This window comes from Mus musculus, chromosome 11 (genome assembly GCF_000001635.26).
Source record: "Mus musculus strain C57BL/6J chromosome 11, GRCm38.p6 C57BL/6J".
Taxonomy (NCBI): domain Eukaryota; kingdom Metazoa; phylum Chordata; class Mammalia; order Rodentia; family Muridae; genus Mus; species Mus musculus.
The window spans coordinates 70,240,689-70,256,956 of NC_000077.6; the positions used below are offsets into that span (position 1 = coordinate 70,240,689).

General features: G+C 48.8%; 1 protein-coding gene and 1 long non-coding RNA gene across 7 annotated transcripts in view; one reads left to right on the top strand and one right to left on the bottom strand.

Moving 5' to 3' along the window:
- Gm40191 overlaps positions 1 to 16,268 on the top strand; it is a 30,420-nt gene that overhangs the window by 1,678 nt on the left and 12,474 nt on the right. For 2 of the 4 annotated variants that reach the window (XR_879979.3, XR_003949572.1), the window contains exon 2: positions 10,453 to 10,557. This is a non-coding gene — a long non-coding RNA (predicted gene, 40191). Of the gene's footprint in view, positions 1 to 10,452; positions 10,965 to 11,422; positions 11,717 to 16,268 lie in introns of those variants that run through there. The other 2 variants (XR_879980.3, XR_003949571.1) reach the window with 2 other exon arrangements.
- On the bottom strand, positions 769 to 14,692 carry Alox12 (arachidonate 12-lipoxygenase). 3 transcript variants are annotated; one of them, NM_007440.5, is made up of 14 exons: positions 14,450 to 14,682; positions 13,721 to 13,922; positions 12,559 to 12,640; positions 12,323 to 12,445; positions 12,107 to 12,210; positions 11,710 to 11,870; positions 10,762 to 10,905; positions 9,359 to 9,568; positions 6,572 to 6,658; positions 6,207 to 6,376; positions 5,173 to 5,294; positions 2,289 to 2,389; positions 1,997 to 2,167; positions 769 to 1,876 (listed from the first exon to the last, which is right to left on the bottom strand). In NM_007440.5, exons 1-14 carry the CDS (start codon positions 14,582 to 14,584, stop codon positions 1,697 to 1,699), a joined length of 1,992 nt encoding a protein of 663 aa, NP_031466.2. In that variant the 5' UTR covers positions 14,585 to 14,682; the 3' UTR covers positions 769 to 1,696. The 3 variants fall into 3 exon arrangements, 2 of the variants coding, with proteins under 2 accessions (NP_031466.2, NP_001318047.1); NM_001331118.1 differs by having other exon boundaries at positions 13,721 to 13,936; XR_001779865.2 differs by lacking the exons at positions 769 to 1,876; positions 1,997 to 2,167 and having other exon boundaries at positions 2,299 to 2,389; positions 5,173 to 5,260; positions 14,450 to 14,692.

Here is a 16,268-nt window from a genome sequence, read left to right on the forward strand (position 1 = left end):
GATTTAGCTGGGGGCGTGCTTAAAGTTTCAGAAATTTACTCCATTATTCATGGTGGGGGGAGCGTGGCAGCATACACAGTATGGTCTGGGGCAGTAGCTGAGAACTAGATCCTGATTTGGGGGTGGGGGGTGGGAGCAGGACTGACTGTCATAGGTGTTTGAAACCTCAAAAAAGTGACACACTTCCTCCAACAAGGCCACACTTCCTAGCCCTTGCAATCCTTTCAAAGGGTTCCACTGCTGTTGAGCAAGCATTCACCTACATGATCCTATGGGACCATTCTCATTCAAAGCCCCATAAATGTAAAAATAAGACTAGGCCTTCCTCTCCACCGGAGAAATTTGGTAACTCCACTAGTAAGAAACATTTGTAGTAAGTATTGGCGGTAATTGGAGATGTTTAGAGAGCTCTCCCTCCCCTCCAGGGCTGGGGTTCCAGCTTAGGGCCAGTGATGAAAAAGAATTTTGCACTGAGATTGGTGTGCCCATCCTAATGACGGCAGCCACAGAACAATTGAGAGAATGCATTTTAATCTCAAGCCCCCAGCACCAAACAGGAACACGCTCATGGACTTGAATCTTGTGCCATTTTTTTTTCTGTGTATTTTGTAGATATTGTTCTTAACATGGTTGGGGAAGAGAACTTGTGAGGCACATGGTTGTCACTGGGTGTACGTGAGCTGGAAACACGGGCTGGGAACAAGGGCTTCCTGCCTCTCTTGTTGGTGACTGTTATGGAAGGAAACAACTTGGTGAACTGGTCTTTATTTGGGGCCAGTAACACCTTTATTTAGAACTATTCAGGGTATGTGTTCAAAATGGAAACGTGGAGGGGAAGAGAGTCTGAAATTTACACGTTGGCCGTCAAGCATGAAGTCTGGTTCCTGGCAAAGGAGAACTAGCTGAAGTAGTTGATTTTATCCAGAAATACAATTTTCCTCTCCTCCACCATGGCTCTTGGATATTTTGAAAATGAGGTTTGGAGCCTGAGGTCTGTATGAGGTTAGACCAAATCTAACCTGAAATCATGCAAAGCACTTTTTGTTTGTTTTTGTTTTGTTTTTCGAGTCAGGGTTTCTCTGTGTAGCCCTGGCTGTCCTGGAACTCATTTTGTAGACCAGGCTGGCCTTGAACTGAGAAATCTGCCTGTCTCTGCCTCCAGAGTGCTGGAACTAAAGGCGTGTGTCCCCACGCCTGGTTTTGCACTTTTGTTTTGTTGAGACAGGGCTTCATCCCTGACTGTCGTGGAGCTCACTCTGTAGGCCAGGCTGGCCTTGAACTCAGAGATCTGCTGCATCTGCCTCCAGAGATTAAAGGTGCTGAGATTAAAGGAGTGCACCACCACACCTGGCTTTGTTTTTATTTTTAAATGCCTAAACAAGCCAAAAAAAGACCCTGTGACATGTGAAGTTCATATCTCAGTGTCCATACCTAAAGTTTTATTGGAACATAGTCACACACTAGTGGTATAGTGAGAAAGCTAAGTAATTGTGGTAGAAAGTGGGTGGCCCTCCAAAGACTAAATTGTTCCTCATAACAGCAAGACATTTAGTGCCCTGTAGTTAGAATACTAATGTGGAGTGTTTAGTCAGGAGAGGAATTAGAGTCTCAGCAGCAGACATAAGAAGGCACAGAATCAAGTGGGTAGTGGCAGTCCTAGGGCTGACGAAGCCTTCTGGGTCCCAGCAGCTCTGCCTCAGATGGTGATACTGTTCTCTATGCGGCTGGGCTTGAGGTATTCATAAGGCAGGTCAAGTTGCTCATTCCGGGCTGTAATCTCTTTCTCCAAATTGTCCAAATCTGCTTGAAATTGGCTGAGCACAGCTTTGGTCCTTGGGTCTGAGAAATATTTTTCTGTGTGGTGTCCTAGAGGTACCTGAGACAGAAAGAAAGGACCATTCAGGCTCCAGTAGGAAGACAGAACTCCTGACGCCCAGCCCTTCACACTGACACATCTCCCCCAGCCATTACTTCCTACTCCGTGGTCATTACTCACCATGTCTGGCTGCAGGCGACCCAGGTGCCATGTGATAGTCATCTGAAGACAGGCCTTCTGCACATCAGGTAGCGACCCCATCACGGTCTCCATCGTCACGTCGTCCTTGCTGGTGGGCGGAGGCATCCTCATTGTGCATGGAGCATTAGGTACCCAACCATACCAGTCCAGCTGCAGGAGGAAATGGAGGCTTTAGAACCCAAGTGTTAGGATTTGAATCTCCACCTCTCCCTTGGATCTCCCAAGGCCCAGACGCTTGCTCTCCGGAGCCTGGGCCTTCAGCTTTCCATACCTGGCCCTGGTTGATGGCAGCATGCTGGGCAGTGCATGTGAAAACACACATGGTGAGGAAATGGCAGAGCTGAGCCCGGGACTGGAAGGAGACAGGGAATCCTGGACAGGAAAAGAACAAGATTTTTTTTTTTTTTTTTTTTGGTTTGAGACAGGGTTTTTCTGTATAGCCCTGGCTGTCCTGGAACTCACTCTGTAGACCAGGCTGGCCTTGAACTCAGAAATCTGTCTGCCTCTGCCTCCCGAGTGCTGGGATTAAAGGCGAGTGCCACCACGCCCAGCTTTTTTTTTTTTTTTTTTGAACAAGATTTAAGGAGGAAAGAAAGACAATTTGGTGGGTCTGTATTTTAGAACAGTTGTGTATTTGTTTATGTAGATGTATTATATCAGGCAAGGGTTTCAATACCGGCCTCATTGCTTTCATTGTGGTTTCTTTAGACCAATTACCTAACCTCTCCACATTCCAGTTTTTCCATCTGCACAGTTGATGTAGTGGTGCATACATGTAGCCACAGCTCAGGCAGGAGGATTGTGAGTTCCTGGCCAGCCAAGCCTGCACCATTGTCTGGGGCCACATAGTGAGGTCTTGTCTTTAAAAAAAAAAAGACATCAAAAAGTTTAAATAGGGGGCTGAGAGATGGCTCAGTGGTTAAGAGCACAGACTGCTCTTCCAAAGGTCCTGAGTTCAATTCCCAGTAACTACATGGTGGCTCACAACCGTCTCTAAAGGGATCCGATGCCCTCTTCTGGAGTGTCTGAAGACAGCTTACAGTGTACTCATATAAATAAAATCTTTAAAAAAATTAAATAGTGCTCAACAAATATAAATATTGTTATTGTGGAAGGATAAGGGTTTGGGTGATCAGTTTTCCCTAGTTGATGAAGAATTTCATGATTCTTTGATTCTTTCTATTTCTAGACAGTCTCTCTGTTATAAAATGAAGAATAAGAGACATGCCTATAATCCCAGCACTTGGGAGGTTGAGGCAGGAAGAGCATGGAGCTAACTTTATTTTACAGTGCATGTGGGGGCTTTGAGTTGAGCTCATACATATATAATTACACCTGTTTTCTAGGTAAGAAAATCAAAGACCGGGGAGATTAAGCGCCAGTCAAGATTACCCTGTGCAGGGAAAGCCGAGGCTGGCCTTGAACTTGGGTACCTGGCTGCTATTCCATTACCCATTTTAATTTCAGCATACTTCCTCTAAGTCCATCAGGAAAATCAGGCAAAAAATGACCTCTGAGAGTTGAGAGAGAACAGAGTGAGGAGGGGCCAAGAAGCTATTTGTGGGGGGTTAAAGCCAACACATAGGGTGTGGAATGAATGCTTGCTTGTGTTCCCCACCCCCAAGTTAGTATTTTGAAATCATCCACTACTGTGGACATGATGAGTCTTTGGAACATTATAAGGTCATGAGGGTGGAGCTCTCATGAGCGATGGCAGTGTCCTTTTGGGAGAGAATGTGGTGCCATAAAAGTGCAACCTGGAAGAGTGTCCCCCCAGAGCCAAATATGCTGGCACCCAACCTCAGACTTTCAGTCCCCAGAACGGTGAGAAATACACCTCTGATGCTTAAGGCCTGTCTCACTTCATTATTTCAATACAAACAGACTAAGACACTGAATATTTATGGTAAATTTCAGGATATAGATACTGCTTGAGGAGACAGCCAGGGAGAAGAAGTCTGTTTGGACACATAAAGGGTCAGGACCAAGAAACACTAGAGAAAGCTTGGTCCCAGTAGGGTCAGAGTGGTGAACCCTTTGCTTGCTCAAGGAGATGATCTCTCCAGGCTACAGGTGTTCCTGCATCGCAGGGTTTGGCCATGATGGTCCCCCTCCATGCCATAAAGAAGCAGAGGATGGGATGCAAGCTGGTAGTTGTGATGGTTAGTATATGCTTGACCCAGGAAGTGGCACTATTAGGACGTGTATCCTTGTTAGAGTAGGTATGTCACTGTGGGTGTGCACTTTACTACCCTACTCCTAGCTGCCTGGAAGTGTATATTCTGCTAGCAGCCTCCAGATGAAAATGTAAAACTCTCAGCTTCTGCACCATGCCTGCCTGGATGCTGCCGTGTTTTTCCTCCATGATAATGGACAGAACCTTGGAAAGTGTAAGCCAGCCCCAATTAAATGTTGTCCTCCTGAGTTGCCTTGGCCATGGTATCTGTTCACAGCCGTAAAACCCTATCTAAGACAGTAGTCTTGAGTATGAAAGGGACCTCAAAGCCAGAGTCGGGGAGACCCTATGTTTAGATAACCCATGAAGGGCTAGTTCTTTCAGTAGGTAAAGGCAGAAACAGATAGAAGCTGACTAGAAGTAGAGGTTGCACCCTCACTGCTGGTAGAGATTGAGGGCCAGATTAACCAGAGAAACCTGAACTCCAAGGATTAGGGCACTGAACTCAGAGTTGAGCATGCAGAGATCGTTGAGATGGCACCCAGAAATGACCTTGCAGTCTGGCAGATGTGCAGCATGCCAGAAGCCTCTGTGTGTGGACAGCAGCAGGCAGGAGGAAAACGGACAGCCATGGTCAGACCCGAGGGCTTTGGGGCAGGGTGATGTTTCCCATTTATGTCTTCAGGCAGGGAACCATGACTGCAGGACATAAACCTCAGTAGGGACCAGGCAGATCTCACTGGCTGTGGCTCTGTACTGGTTGAGCCGCGTGCTATGGCATGTTAGGGACATGACAGACAGGCATGAGTGATGGGCGGGTCTCTTTATGAGGATAACCTGGGTATAGAGGTTGCTCCTGGGTGTTTGGAGGCATGGCAGATGCTTTCATGAATAGAAGGGAAGGTGTGATTGGGGAGTTCCTCCCCTGAGGTCCGGGGAAGGCTCTCTGTCTGGGCACTGTCTCTGGGACAGATCTTACCTCTGTCCTGGGCATGGCACAGCCCCACTTCAGTGATCTCCCGACACCAGGCCTGCAGCTCTGGGTCTCCCCTCACAATATCATCACTCTGGTAGAAGAGATGGACCATCCCCTTCACATACCTGCCCAGAGAAGGAAGCAGAGCTGAGAGCAGAAGGCTCCTGCCTCTCACCTCTGCACCCCGTGTTTATAGCCACCTCTCATCTGGCTCTCACTGTGCCTGGGCCAAATCCTACCAGATTTGTGTTTTGAGGTTTTAATTCTCATTTAAATATTCAATTAGTTTATTACAGTATTGGGGTCAAAATGAAGGCCTTACTCATACTGAAGAAGTATCCTGTGATGGAGTTACAGCCCAGGGCTCCCAGGGCTCCCAGGGCTTGTATACATTGATGGAAGGATGAGATAAAAGTAGTTCTACAAATCTTCACCTGACTGCTAGTCACTCTTATTTTATTTTTTATTTGTTGTTTTTTGTTTTTTGTTGTTTTTTTTTTGTTTTTTGTTTTTTTTTAGAGACAGGGTTTCTCTGTATAGCCCTGGCTGTCCTGGAACTCACTTTGTAGACCAGGCTGGCCTCAAACTCAGAAATTCACCTGATTCTGCCTCCCAAGTGCTGGGATTAAAGGCGTGTGTGCCTGGCTGCTAGTCACTCCTAACAAAACCCTGACTCCTGCAGATCCCCAAGCCTCCCCTCTGACAGCCCCGCCCTCATCTGGGTTCCGCCCCTACTTCTAGGGTCTTTGTTGTTTTCTTTTTTAAAGATTTATTTATTTATGAGTACACTGTAGCTGTCTTCAGACACACCATTGGATCTCATTACGGATGGTTGTGAGCCAACATGTGGTTGCTGGGAATTGAACTCAGGAGCTCTGGAAGAGCAGTTAGTGCTCTTACCCGCTGAGCCATCTCTCCAGCCCCTAGTCTCTTTGTTTTTAAACCTTACAACTGACTCCACCTGGTCCTTAAATTTCTCTCTCTGGGGAGATGCTTTTTGCCCCCACGCAGATTCCATCCATTTCCCTCTCACTCACCTGGCAGTGACTTCCCAGAGCTGTAAAGCATCCCGAGCATAGAGAGCACTTGGGATTCTCAGCAGGCCTCGGTTAGCCAGATCATCAGGAGGACAGAGGGAGTGGTAAGTCAGCTGAGCCACTGCCCGAGTAAGCAACTGAACATGGCCGCCTCCACCTGTGCTCACTACCTGGGGTGAGAGAGTTAAGTCTCAATGGGTGGAAGCCGGGGTAGAGAACCAGGGCTGTGGGGGCTCCGAGGTGGGGTGTCCAGATTTACAGTCATGTATATGGAGGGACAGGACTCATAGGCCAGGGCTTGAGATTTCATGGACATTAGTCTGGCATCCCCAAGTGTTCAGACAATCAACAGGTACCTCCCTTACCTGATCAAATATTCCTCCATCTGAGATGAGCTGGGTCCGGCTTCGCGTGTTAATTTCCATAGTGTAACGGATGTGTGGAACGAGGAGCTGGGTGGAGATTAAAGGGGGCTGTACTTGAGACCTTTGTTGGACCTGACACCAAGGTGACCCCCGACACCAAGCATAATGTCCTCCTGTCTGTCCTCTGGGTGCTTTCATTCAGGCTGAACACTTTGACAGGCTTGTCTCTTGCTTCTCTGATCATTCATTCATACTCACTAAACTCCACAGGAGTTGTCCTCTGGAGCCAGTAGTGACCAGGATTTCAACCCACACCTTATAGTAACTCACGCACTTGGCCAAGAGAATTCTGTCTCATCTGCAATATCCTCATCTACCAACAGGGGGCAGCAATGGGCTCTTATCTAGGGGAGCTGTAGCAATGTGTGTGACTATGTAGGTGATCTGTGAAGTGTTTGTCCACATAAAGGATCCCCCATTAGTAGCTGTTATTCATTCCCTTCCACCTTGAGTGAGCGTGTTTCTTAGGGGCCCTCAGCCACTTTTGATTGTCTTATATTCTATCATTTATATCGCATAGCTTAAATTAGCCTGTATATTCCTTACCAAAACTGTACCGCCAGTCTTTGGTTATATGACTCTTGGGTTTCTTCATGAGTGCCTGAGGGGGAGTGTGTATGAAGCTGCCTGCTTACACAGCAGAGGTGTGGCCACCCATCCTGTCCCTGGCCCTCTCTTCTCCATGGCTTACAAAACTCCACCTCATTCTCATATGCTTCCTTCTGTCGTCGTCGTCTTCTTCTTCTTCTTCTTCTTCTTCTTCTTCTTCTTCTTCTTCTTCTTCTTCTTCTTCTTCTCCTTCTTCTCCTTCTTCTCCTTCTCCTCCTCCTCCTCCTCCTCCCCCTCCTCCTCCTGCTCCTCTTCCCCCTCCTCCTCCTGCTCCTCTTCCTCCTCCTCCTCCTTCTAATTATCACAGATAATATCATGCTTCATCTAATCTTGGTGCTTATTTGAATTGCTTATGCCAAACATAGGAGTGACTCCTTGCTCTCTCTTGACTTTGAGATATCAGAGCAGTTCCCATTGGTCTGAGATTATTTGGAAAATTCACATGAGAGTCGGAATGACATAGATCAACCCAAGTCCACATGAGGAGAAAAGACGCCTGGAAACAACCCCTAACAACAATTACTAGAACTCTTTGGATAGCATTTAGTATGTGTCACATTATAATTTATGTCATTTATCCTTTAACACAACTACCAGAGACCTGACATCATTTAAAAATGGGCACATCTAGGCTGGAGATGTAGCTCAGTTGGCAAAATGCTTGGATAGGTTCAATTCCCAGCACCCCATAAGCTGGGTGTGGTGATGCACACCTCTAATCCAAGCATGTGGGAAACGACACAGGAGGACCAGAGAAGTTTAAGGAAATTTTTGATTATAGAGAGTTTGAGGCCAGCCTGGGCTATCTGAGCCCGCTGTTCCAAAAGCGAAACAAAACAATAAAAGTGGACATTTGGAATATACCCAGGTAAGGTTTGAAATGTAGACTCTGACAGTCACAAAATCCGTAAAGTGAACAGTAAGGAAGCCCTTGGGACATTTGCACATCTAGCCCTCCTCTGTGTCCTGTGACGTGAAGCCCTTTGCCATGGGATGTAGTTGTTAGGATGGGTGGAAACAAGAGGAGGCTGAGCCAGAAAGGAAAATGTCATGTGTGAATAGAGGCTTTAACTATACACATCGACTAGAGACACAGATGCAGGTGGCCTCATGCAGTAAATAAAATCCAAGATACTATTAATCAGACTGTATTACCCAAGGGGATAATTTCAGAGGAGTCACAACTATATTGGCCAGGCCTGGGCAGTCAGATGGCAGCACCCAGCTGGAGCGATTTAATTGCTCTTGCACGAGCCTCACTTGGATACCCCACCAACGCTTTACACACCATGCGGCTAAAAACCAGACACCTCCTTTGTCCCTTGAACTAGGTCTGACATTCACATTCTTTAAGAAGCTTTCACCAATTGTGTGATCTCTGGCATATTCTCTACGTGTGACATGTCATCAGGGTTTTTCAGATCTTTTCATTTTTATTATTGTTTTATTTGCTTGCGAGTGTGTGTGTGTGGACATGGGTGTCAAGGTGCCCATGTGGAAGCCAGAGGAAGTTGATTCCCTCCCCTCTCTCTCTCTCTCTCTCTCTCTCTCTCTCTCTCCCACCCATCACACTGATGTGCCACTACATTTGGATTTTGCACAGGTGCTGGGGATCCAAACTCAGGTTCCCCACGCTTGAGCAGTAAGCATTTTATCCACTAGCCACCTCCTCTATCCACAGTTGGTTCATAGCCACTTGTCTTCATGGCTAAATACTAAATCTTCTAAGGTAGGAATAAAATCCCCTCCACTCCCATCTGACAATATTTCGGCAATGTTGTAAGCCCATTGTGAGACTGCCAGATATTTGAGAACTTCAGAGATCCCACTTATAATTTTCCCCAAAAGACGTTAAAGGACTCAGCTCGATTAAAATAAATTCCAAGGTGTTGATACAGCTTTCTGTTCCAGCTTCTCACTCACAGATTGCTAGGAGGATTTTTGATGTTGTATCTACCTCCTTTGAGTTGGGGGAGTGGTAGAGACAGGTGGATTCCAGGGACTTGCTGGCCAGCCAGTCTAGACAAAATGGTGAACTCCAGGTCCAATTAGATATTCTTATCTTCAAATAGCTCATTTGTGACGAAGGGAGACAGGACAAGAGGGTCAAGTATGTACCTTGAAGATAGGGTGCAGTCCTGGGAGGCATCTCATGGTGGCAACAGCGATGACCTCAGCCACCAGATGGGTGTTCAGCAAATGGAATTGGAGCTCCTGCAGTTGGAAATCTGAATTTCGGACCCAGATCTTAGCCAAGAGCCAGGCAAGTGGAGGATCCGAGGGCAGGAACAGTGTTGGAGCTGGGGAGCTGGGGTTAGGGGGCTGAATCTGGGAGAGAGAGAAACTGAGTAGTTACTGAACTCCCACTCCGTGTGCGGCGCAGTCACAGTTCCTGGGGAAATGGATGACTAAGCAAAACCGTTTCCTTCCAGCTTACACTCAAGTAGACGGGATAAGAAACCTGTCACTCTGCTACCCTCGCTATAGCACCACGGTGGGCAGGCTGGGGTCTGGAGATGGAAAGCAGGGAGTACAGAAAGGAGCTCCTAGGAGTGGTGTGGGGGAAAACGTAGTAGGGCTTTGAGCTCAAGCGATGAAGGAGAGCAAAGGCTGGCTGCTGTGAGCCACTGTGGTGTGCAACGCTTTACCTCTAACACTCAGGAAGCAAAGGCAGGTGCATCTCTGTGGGTTCAAGGCCAGCCTGGTTTACATGGTGAATTCCAGGCCAGCCAAGGCCACACAGTGAGACCCTGCCTCAGAGGACAACAGAAAGAGAACAGAGATGGATGTGTGAGACCTTTGAGGTACTCACCAGTGGTTGATGGAAGTAATGGGTGAAGAGACAGTCAGGTGACAGTGGATGTTTAGAAACAGAGGACACCGAGGGATTAAACGTGGTTCCTGGTGTGGCCCTCGGCTACTTAGTCTCTGAATTAATTTGGAACTTGTAAAGAAAGCACTGTCATAGATCCCACTTCAGATACACTGAACAAGAAAGTCTTGGGGTAGGACTTAACAAACTCCCTTCCCCGTTCTGCCCCACCCAGGGCCTTGTGCGCGCTAGGTAAGTGCTGTGCACCGAGCTATACCCTCAGTGCAGGAACCTGTGTTTGTGACAAGCACTCGAGGTGACTCAGAAGCGCACTAACATCTGAGAGCTGCTGCTGCTGGGATGTGGACTCAAGAGGCTGTTTGGGTTTTGTTTGTTTTAGGATCTTACTATGTCACTCGGGCTGGCCTGAAACTTCTCATGTATCCTTGGGTAATGGCAGCCTTGAACTCAAGATCCTCCTGTCTCCAGAGTGTTGGGATTACAGGTATGCACCACTACACCCTGCTGCTTCTGCAACTCACGAATAAGCACTTTGATTTGGGTGAATGAGTGGGGACCGGACTGTGAAATGAGGGCTAGGTCTCAGGAGAGATAGGGCCTGCAAGCCAAGCACCCAGAAATTGGGTTTCTTGTAGAGGTTTAAGTAACAGAGAACAGCAACAGGACTGAGATACCTAGGGAGCCTTACCTGGATAGCCATGGGTAGCAGCTTCCCACCGGGGTCCATCCTCAGCATGACAAGAGGGGCAGCCAGGTACTGTGGTTCTCCTCGGATCACATTAGCTGGAATTCCATCCAGCAGGATAAAGTCAGCTTCAAACAGGGATCCATTCTGGAGAAAGGAATGCATCCATCTCAGGGTTCAAAGTTCACGCACAGAAGGGCCAAGAGGTAAGGTGTTTACGGACATTGATTTCTTTCACCGTCCTTCCTTTTGGCAGAGCTATTGTACCTGGTTGGTCCAGTTCTTCTAATCTTAAATCAAAACAAAACCAAACCCAGCCTGATGAGATATCTTGTGTGGGGATACATGTAGATCTGGGTACAGAATAGGCCTGCTCAATCCAGTTTGCATCACAGCACTATCAACGGGACTCAGTGTCCAGATGATCAGTCCCTCGTCTTATCCTCCCTAAGTGGTCTCTCTGCTCTCGGCTTCCACCACCTCAGCAGTCCCTCATCAGCTCTATGAGAATCTCACCTACCCTGAGGGATATTCCATCGAGCTCCCGGAGCCGCCACGGCCACTGGTACAGTGTGCACAGGGTTACCCTTCCGGTAGCTATTTCCCAGAAAAGCTCCTCTATCTCCCTGCACCATGACACAGGCTTCCCTTTTCATCTGCCAAGGTCACTGAAGTCCACAAGAAAACCTCAGCAAGAATGTCATTGTTCCAGCTAACGTCTCTGGAGCCAGCCTGTGCCCTGGAAATCCATCCTCTTTCCCCCATTCATACAGGAATTCCTTGTAAGCTTTTACATGATGGTGGTGCCGTTTTTCAGGGCTTTTTCTTACTAGAGCATGCACCCAGGGATGCCTCCTTTTCCCTCATCACTTGAGGTCGCTGTCTCAGCCTCACGAGGTCTTACACACTAGTAACAAGAGAGCAATGCCGGACAGAGCAGGAGGAAGGTACCTTGAGTTCTTTCTCCAACTGAGCTTGAAGCTCCTCCATCCCAGAGGGCAGTACCAGTCTGGAGGGCAGAGAGGTGGAGCGTCTCAAAAGCATGGGGTTGGCGCCATTGAGGAACTGGTAGCCAAAGAGTTCATCTTCCTGCCAACACTGGTGAACCTTCTCTGGGGTGGGGTGGGGGAGCACAGAAAGGACAAGGGACACAGGTTAGATGTTTCTGTTCTTCACATTGAACCTAAGGAACTTAGACTATCCTACGCTCAGCCCAGGTTTATTTTTGTCATTTTTGAGGCCTCTGTGAGAATATCAGGCACATTACATCTTAATTTGGCAAGGACCCATGGGGACCATGGATTGTAATGAAAAGGGGCCACTAGGGGGTTATGGGGAAACCACTGACCGGCCAAGGCACTCTTCTGGCCCCAGAAGATCTGATCAAAGTCTTCCAGATGGTTCCAGCTTCTCAGGAGGGTATAAACACGTTTGAGGCCCATTTCCAGAACCCTAGGATAGGTGTTAAGACATGAGCCCATCACCTGACCCTCAGCTCCTCACTGTCCACCTCCATTCGTGGATCTCCCAGACCCCATCCCATGAGCGTCCACCCTCTCCTTACCCCGCCTTCAACGTCCATTCAAAGTCCAGTCTCTTCTCCTCATGGAATCTCATATTTGGAGGAAGGTCATCCTTACAGTCCGCTGCTATTGTCTGAGGTAAGCCTTCTTTCCAGGTGGCCCAGCTACAAGTTGGGGACAACACTTCAGAGAGAGTGTTGAGATCAGTGATGGGTGCAGGGCAGGGAGAGGGAGGGGTGGGGGGGGCAGTTGGGAGGCCTCTAGGGAAAATGGTTACCAGTAGGTCTGTTGTCTTTCCTTCAGTTCCTTTTCTCGATACTTCTGGAAGACATCTAAGGCATTGTCTCCTGCCAGGCGGGCTGGGGAAAGTTACAATTAGCTACATGTTGTCTGGTTCTGAGCACTCTTCTGCTTGTCACCTACTCTCTCTTTGTAGCCAGAGTCTATGTTTTCTGCTGGGCTCCTTTGTCTTTATCTCCGGAGTTGCCTTGACTGATCCCTGAACACATTCATCGGGTTCTTGCTGGTTTGAGCTCACATTTCACTTCCTTCAGCCCACAATTTTCTCTTCCAGACCAGAATCCCATATCCTCCATGCTTTCCTGTTTCTTAAGCTCACAATCTCCTAATCTATTTCATCAATATCTAAAGTGGGGGTGGGGTGAGGGGAGAATCACGCTAATTAAGGTGATGAAATGTGGTGTCACCAACACCACACCTATAGCTACTTGTTGCTTTGGCTAATCTCACACCTTAAATTTCATCTGTTCACGTTCAGCGGTACTTTCATTTCCTGGCTTCGCCTCTGGAGCTGATCACTCTACAGCTACTGACTTGTCCTGGGTGCCGCCTCAGTGAAATCCACCTGTCTCCAAGTGTTCCCGCCCTTACCACCCTGGCTTTCACTTGCCTCTGCACTTCTCTTTCTCTGGTTTCCCATGGTAAAAATGTGAAGTTTTACGGGCTCTTTCGCATGCCTCCTCCTGCCAGGTGGTCCCCACCATCCAATCAAATCAGCCGACCAGCGGCCCTTCCTCGCGGCCCCGTTGCTCATTGGCCACCAGCTCTTGTTCTCTGAGCCCCTCACCTGTCCCTCTCCCCACGGGTTCCGAATCACAGTACTACTGTTTTCTTTACTTCTCCATTTGTGTCCCCGGCTCCATGACCTTCTTTCTATCTAGGAAAACAGAGTCTCCAGATCTCTTACTTCCCTCTTTAATTCATTTGCAACATCACTTATCCTGGGAAACACTTGGGGAATTCATAACTTCTCATTTCCTCACTTGCGCCCTAGAAACTCACTGTTCCGTTTCTGCCCACCCTTTCTCCAAGTTCTTTCCCTCTCCTCCTCTTTAGCCCTATTCCTCCACACCCTCGCCGCCAGCACTGCCCTTTCCCTCTTCGTCCACTCCCCCAGGGTAGGATGCTGCCCCGCTCACCTGTCCCCTCCGGGAGGCTCAGGATTCCCTCTCCCTGCACCCAGCGGTAGCAGGGAAACACGGCCTCTGCACTTGTCCCCGGCCCCTGAACTGTGATGAGGTTGCAGAACCAGGCGTCATCCACAACTGTGTGCTGTTTGTGCAGTTTCACAAACTGCAGTGGCCCCAAGTCCTCGGGAACGTCGAAGTCAAACTCCTCCTCCTGCGGGGACCACACTTAATAGAAGGGATTGGGAGAAGCCTTTCGGTGGCCGAGCCTCCCCTTTGTGGAGCCTCAGCTTACCGCAGCCGTCAAAGAACACACCTCGCCCCTGCTCTCCTTCCCTCTTCCACCCCTAACCTGTCTGGCGGGTCTAAGATGTCCCATTTCTGAGGGAAGACCAGCGTCTACAGCGCGCTGACCAGAGATTTGAGCAGATGATGACGATCATCGCCTGTCTCATCCCGTTCACTGAGCTCCCACCACACCGGAACTTGGAGGAGCTTCGACTGACCTCAAGTCCTGTATTTAAATCGGCTCTGGGGCTAAGAATGCAGGACTCAGAGGGCTGCCTGGGCTGGGGTGTGGGAAAGGAGACCACCCGGGGCCCGTAGTTGACATCACTCCCGGTGTCCCACCTCTACAAATCTCCATCGCGGTCTTACTGTCACAGACCCTAGTCTCCTGTCCCTTGCCATCCTCCTACTCTCTGCTTGGACAGTAGAGGGCCCCAGTTCTTGCTCACTGACCTTGCCCCGCGCTGGCCGCAGTTGCAGCTCCAGTTTCGCCTCCCGGTGCTCCCCAACCAGCCACAAACGCACTAGGTTGAGGGATCCGGAGAAGAGCCAGGCCCCAGTGACCACACGGACGCGGTAGCGGCCCATGGCTCCCTCTGGCCTCTCAGGAGGCGATCCAAGTTAAGTTCAATTCGAAGACCGCCCAGGGCCACCGTCGCCTCGGGGCCAGGTCCAAAACTTTAAAAAGATGGATCTGTGTCCCCGCCCTCACAACTCCTAGGCACTCCCAAGTCCCCGCCCCAGACTAGTCTGAACCTGCTAGCCCAGCCCAAGAACAGGCTTTGGGAAAGGGGTGTGCGTTTGGATCAGCTACAGTGGGAGCTAAGGAGGCCCTTCCCAAGGTCTCTGGGCTTTTAGGAGAACTTGCAAAGGGGTTGAAACCATTTTTCAAACGGAGGGAAAAGAAGTGTCTTTTCTGGGCTGAGAGGAATGCCTATAGCAGGTGAGCCTGGGAGGGCCTGGGGGATGCCCAGCTGCTAAAACCATCTGTGGTCCCCAAACACCCCCAGTCCCTGCTCTGTACTGCTTTTGAAGTCACCCCTTCAGTAAACCCCCAGGGATTCCCAGGCTGCCTTGAGCCTGAAAAGACAGCGTTTCCAGACTTAGAACCCCACCCCTGCCTTCTCCCCCACCCTCATGGTCTCCCACTCACCTGAACATAAGACTTTACGATTTCTTTTCCTTCCTTCCTTCCTTCCTTCCTTCCTTCCTTCCTTCCTTCCTTCTTTTCTCTCTTTCTCTCTTTAAAAAAAAAAGATTTACTTATTTTATGTATGTAAATACACTGTCACTGTCTTAGACACACCAGTAGAGGGCATCAGATCCCATTACAGATGGTTGTGAGCCACCATGTGGTTGCTGGGAACTGAACTCAGGACCTCTGGAAGAACAGTAAGCCCTTTTAACCGCTGAGCCATCTCTCCAGCTCCGACTTTAAGATTTCAAATACACAAAAGTGTCATGGGCCACGCATCTTGAGGGAGGCCAAGGACAGTGAATGATTTTGTCCAACCTCCTCCAGATCTCGGATGCAGAGTACCAGTCTGGGTAGGAGGGTGCAGTATAGAATCAGTTACAGTCCAGTGGGTGGGTTTCACGAGTTTATTTCTTCCAGGTAAGGAGAGTGAGCCTTTCTTTAGTGGAGCCCAGGTTGGATTTTCTTCCCAAGTTATCTCCTGGCCTTGGGTCTCAGAAAAGTAAAGTCATGAGCAGCGGTGAGAATGACACTTGGTTAGGGACCTTGTGAATAGTGGGAAACTTGTTCAGGACTCAGATTTTGTCACATGTACATGTCCCTAACTAGGTTCCTGTAAACTAAGATGTTCTAGTTTGGTGGCTAGGCCAGGGCCAGGAGGATCTGTTTTCTGGACCTAGGATGCTGCTGCTTGCAGGAAGGAAAAGTCTGAGACTTTCCAGGTCACACCTTCAGGCCTCCAAACCCTGGGCATGTCAGGTCCTTCGTGGGTTACTATTGCACACTCTCCAGGCCCATTCCTGCCTAGAAGTTCTGTGCTCTGGATTGGGTGTCTGTCAAGTGACAGCTCCCCCTCCTTTCAATGTTCCGGCGTCACTCTTTTCTCTACATCCCCTTGGTTCTCCACAGCAGGCCGTGGCCCTCTCCTCGTGCATTTTCGTGGGCCGTGTTTTGCCTTCTCAAGAGTTTGGTTTGTATCAACTAGATGATTCCTTAAGGTTACGTGTGTGTGTGTGTGTGTGTGTGTGTGTGTGTGACAGAGAGAGAGAGAGAGAGAGAGAGAGAGAGAGAATGAGA

Coding starts and splice junctions, on each gene's coding strand:
- Alox12 (NM_007440.5), bottom strand. CDS start 14,584: ATGGGCCGCTACCGCGTCCGTGTGGTCACTGGGGCCTGGCTCTTCTCC. Junction 6,659..9,358: donor GACTGCACCCTATCTTCAAG/GTACATACTTGA, acceptor ATCTCCACCCAG/CTCCTCGTTCCACACATCCG. Junction 5,295..6,206: donor CTCTGGGAAGTCACTGCCAG/GTGAGTGAGAGG, acceptor TTCTCTGGGCAG/GTATGTGAAGGGGATGGTCC.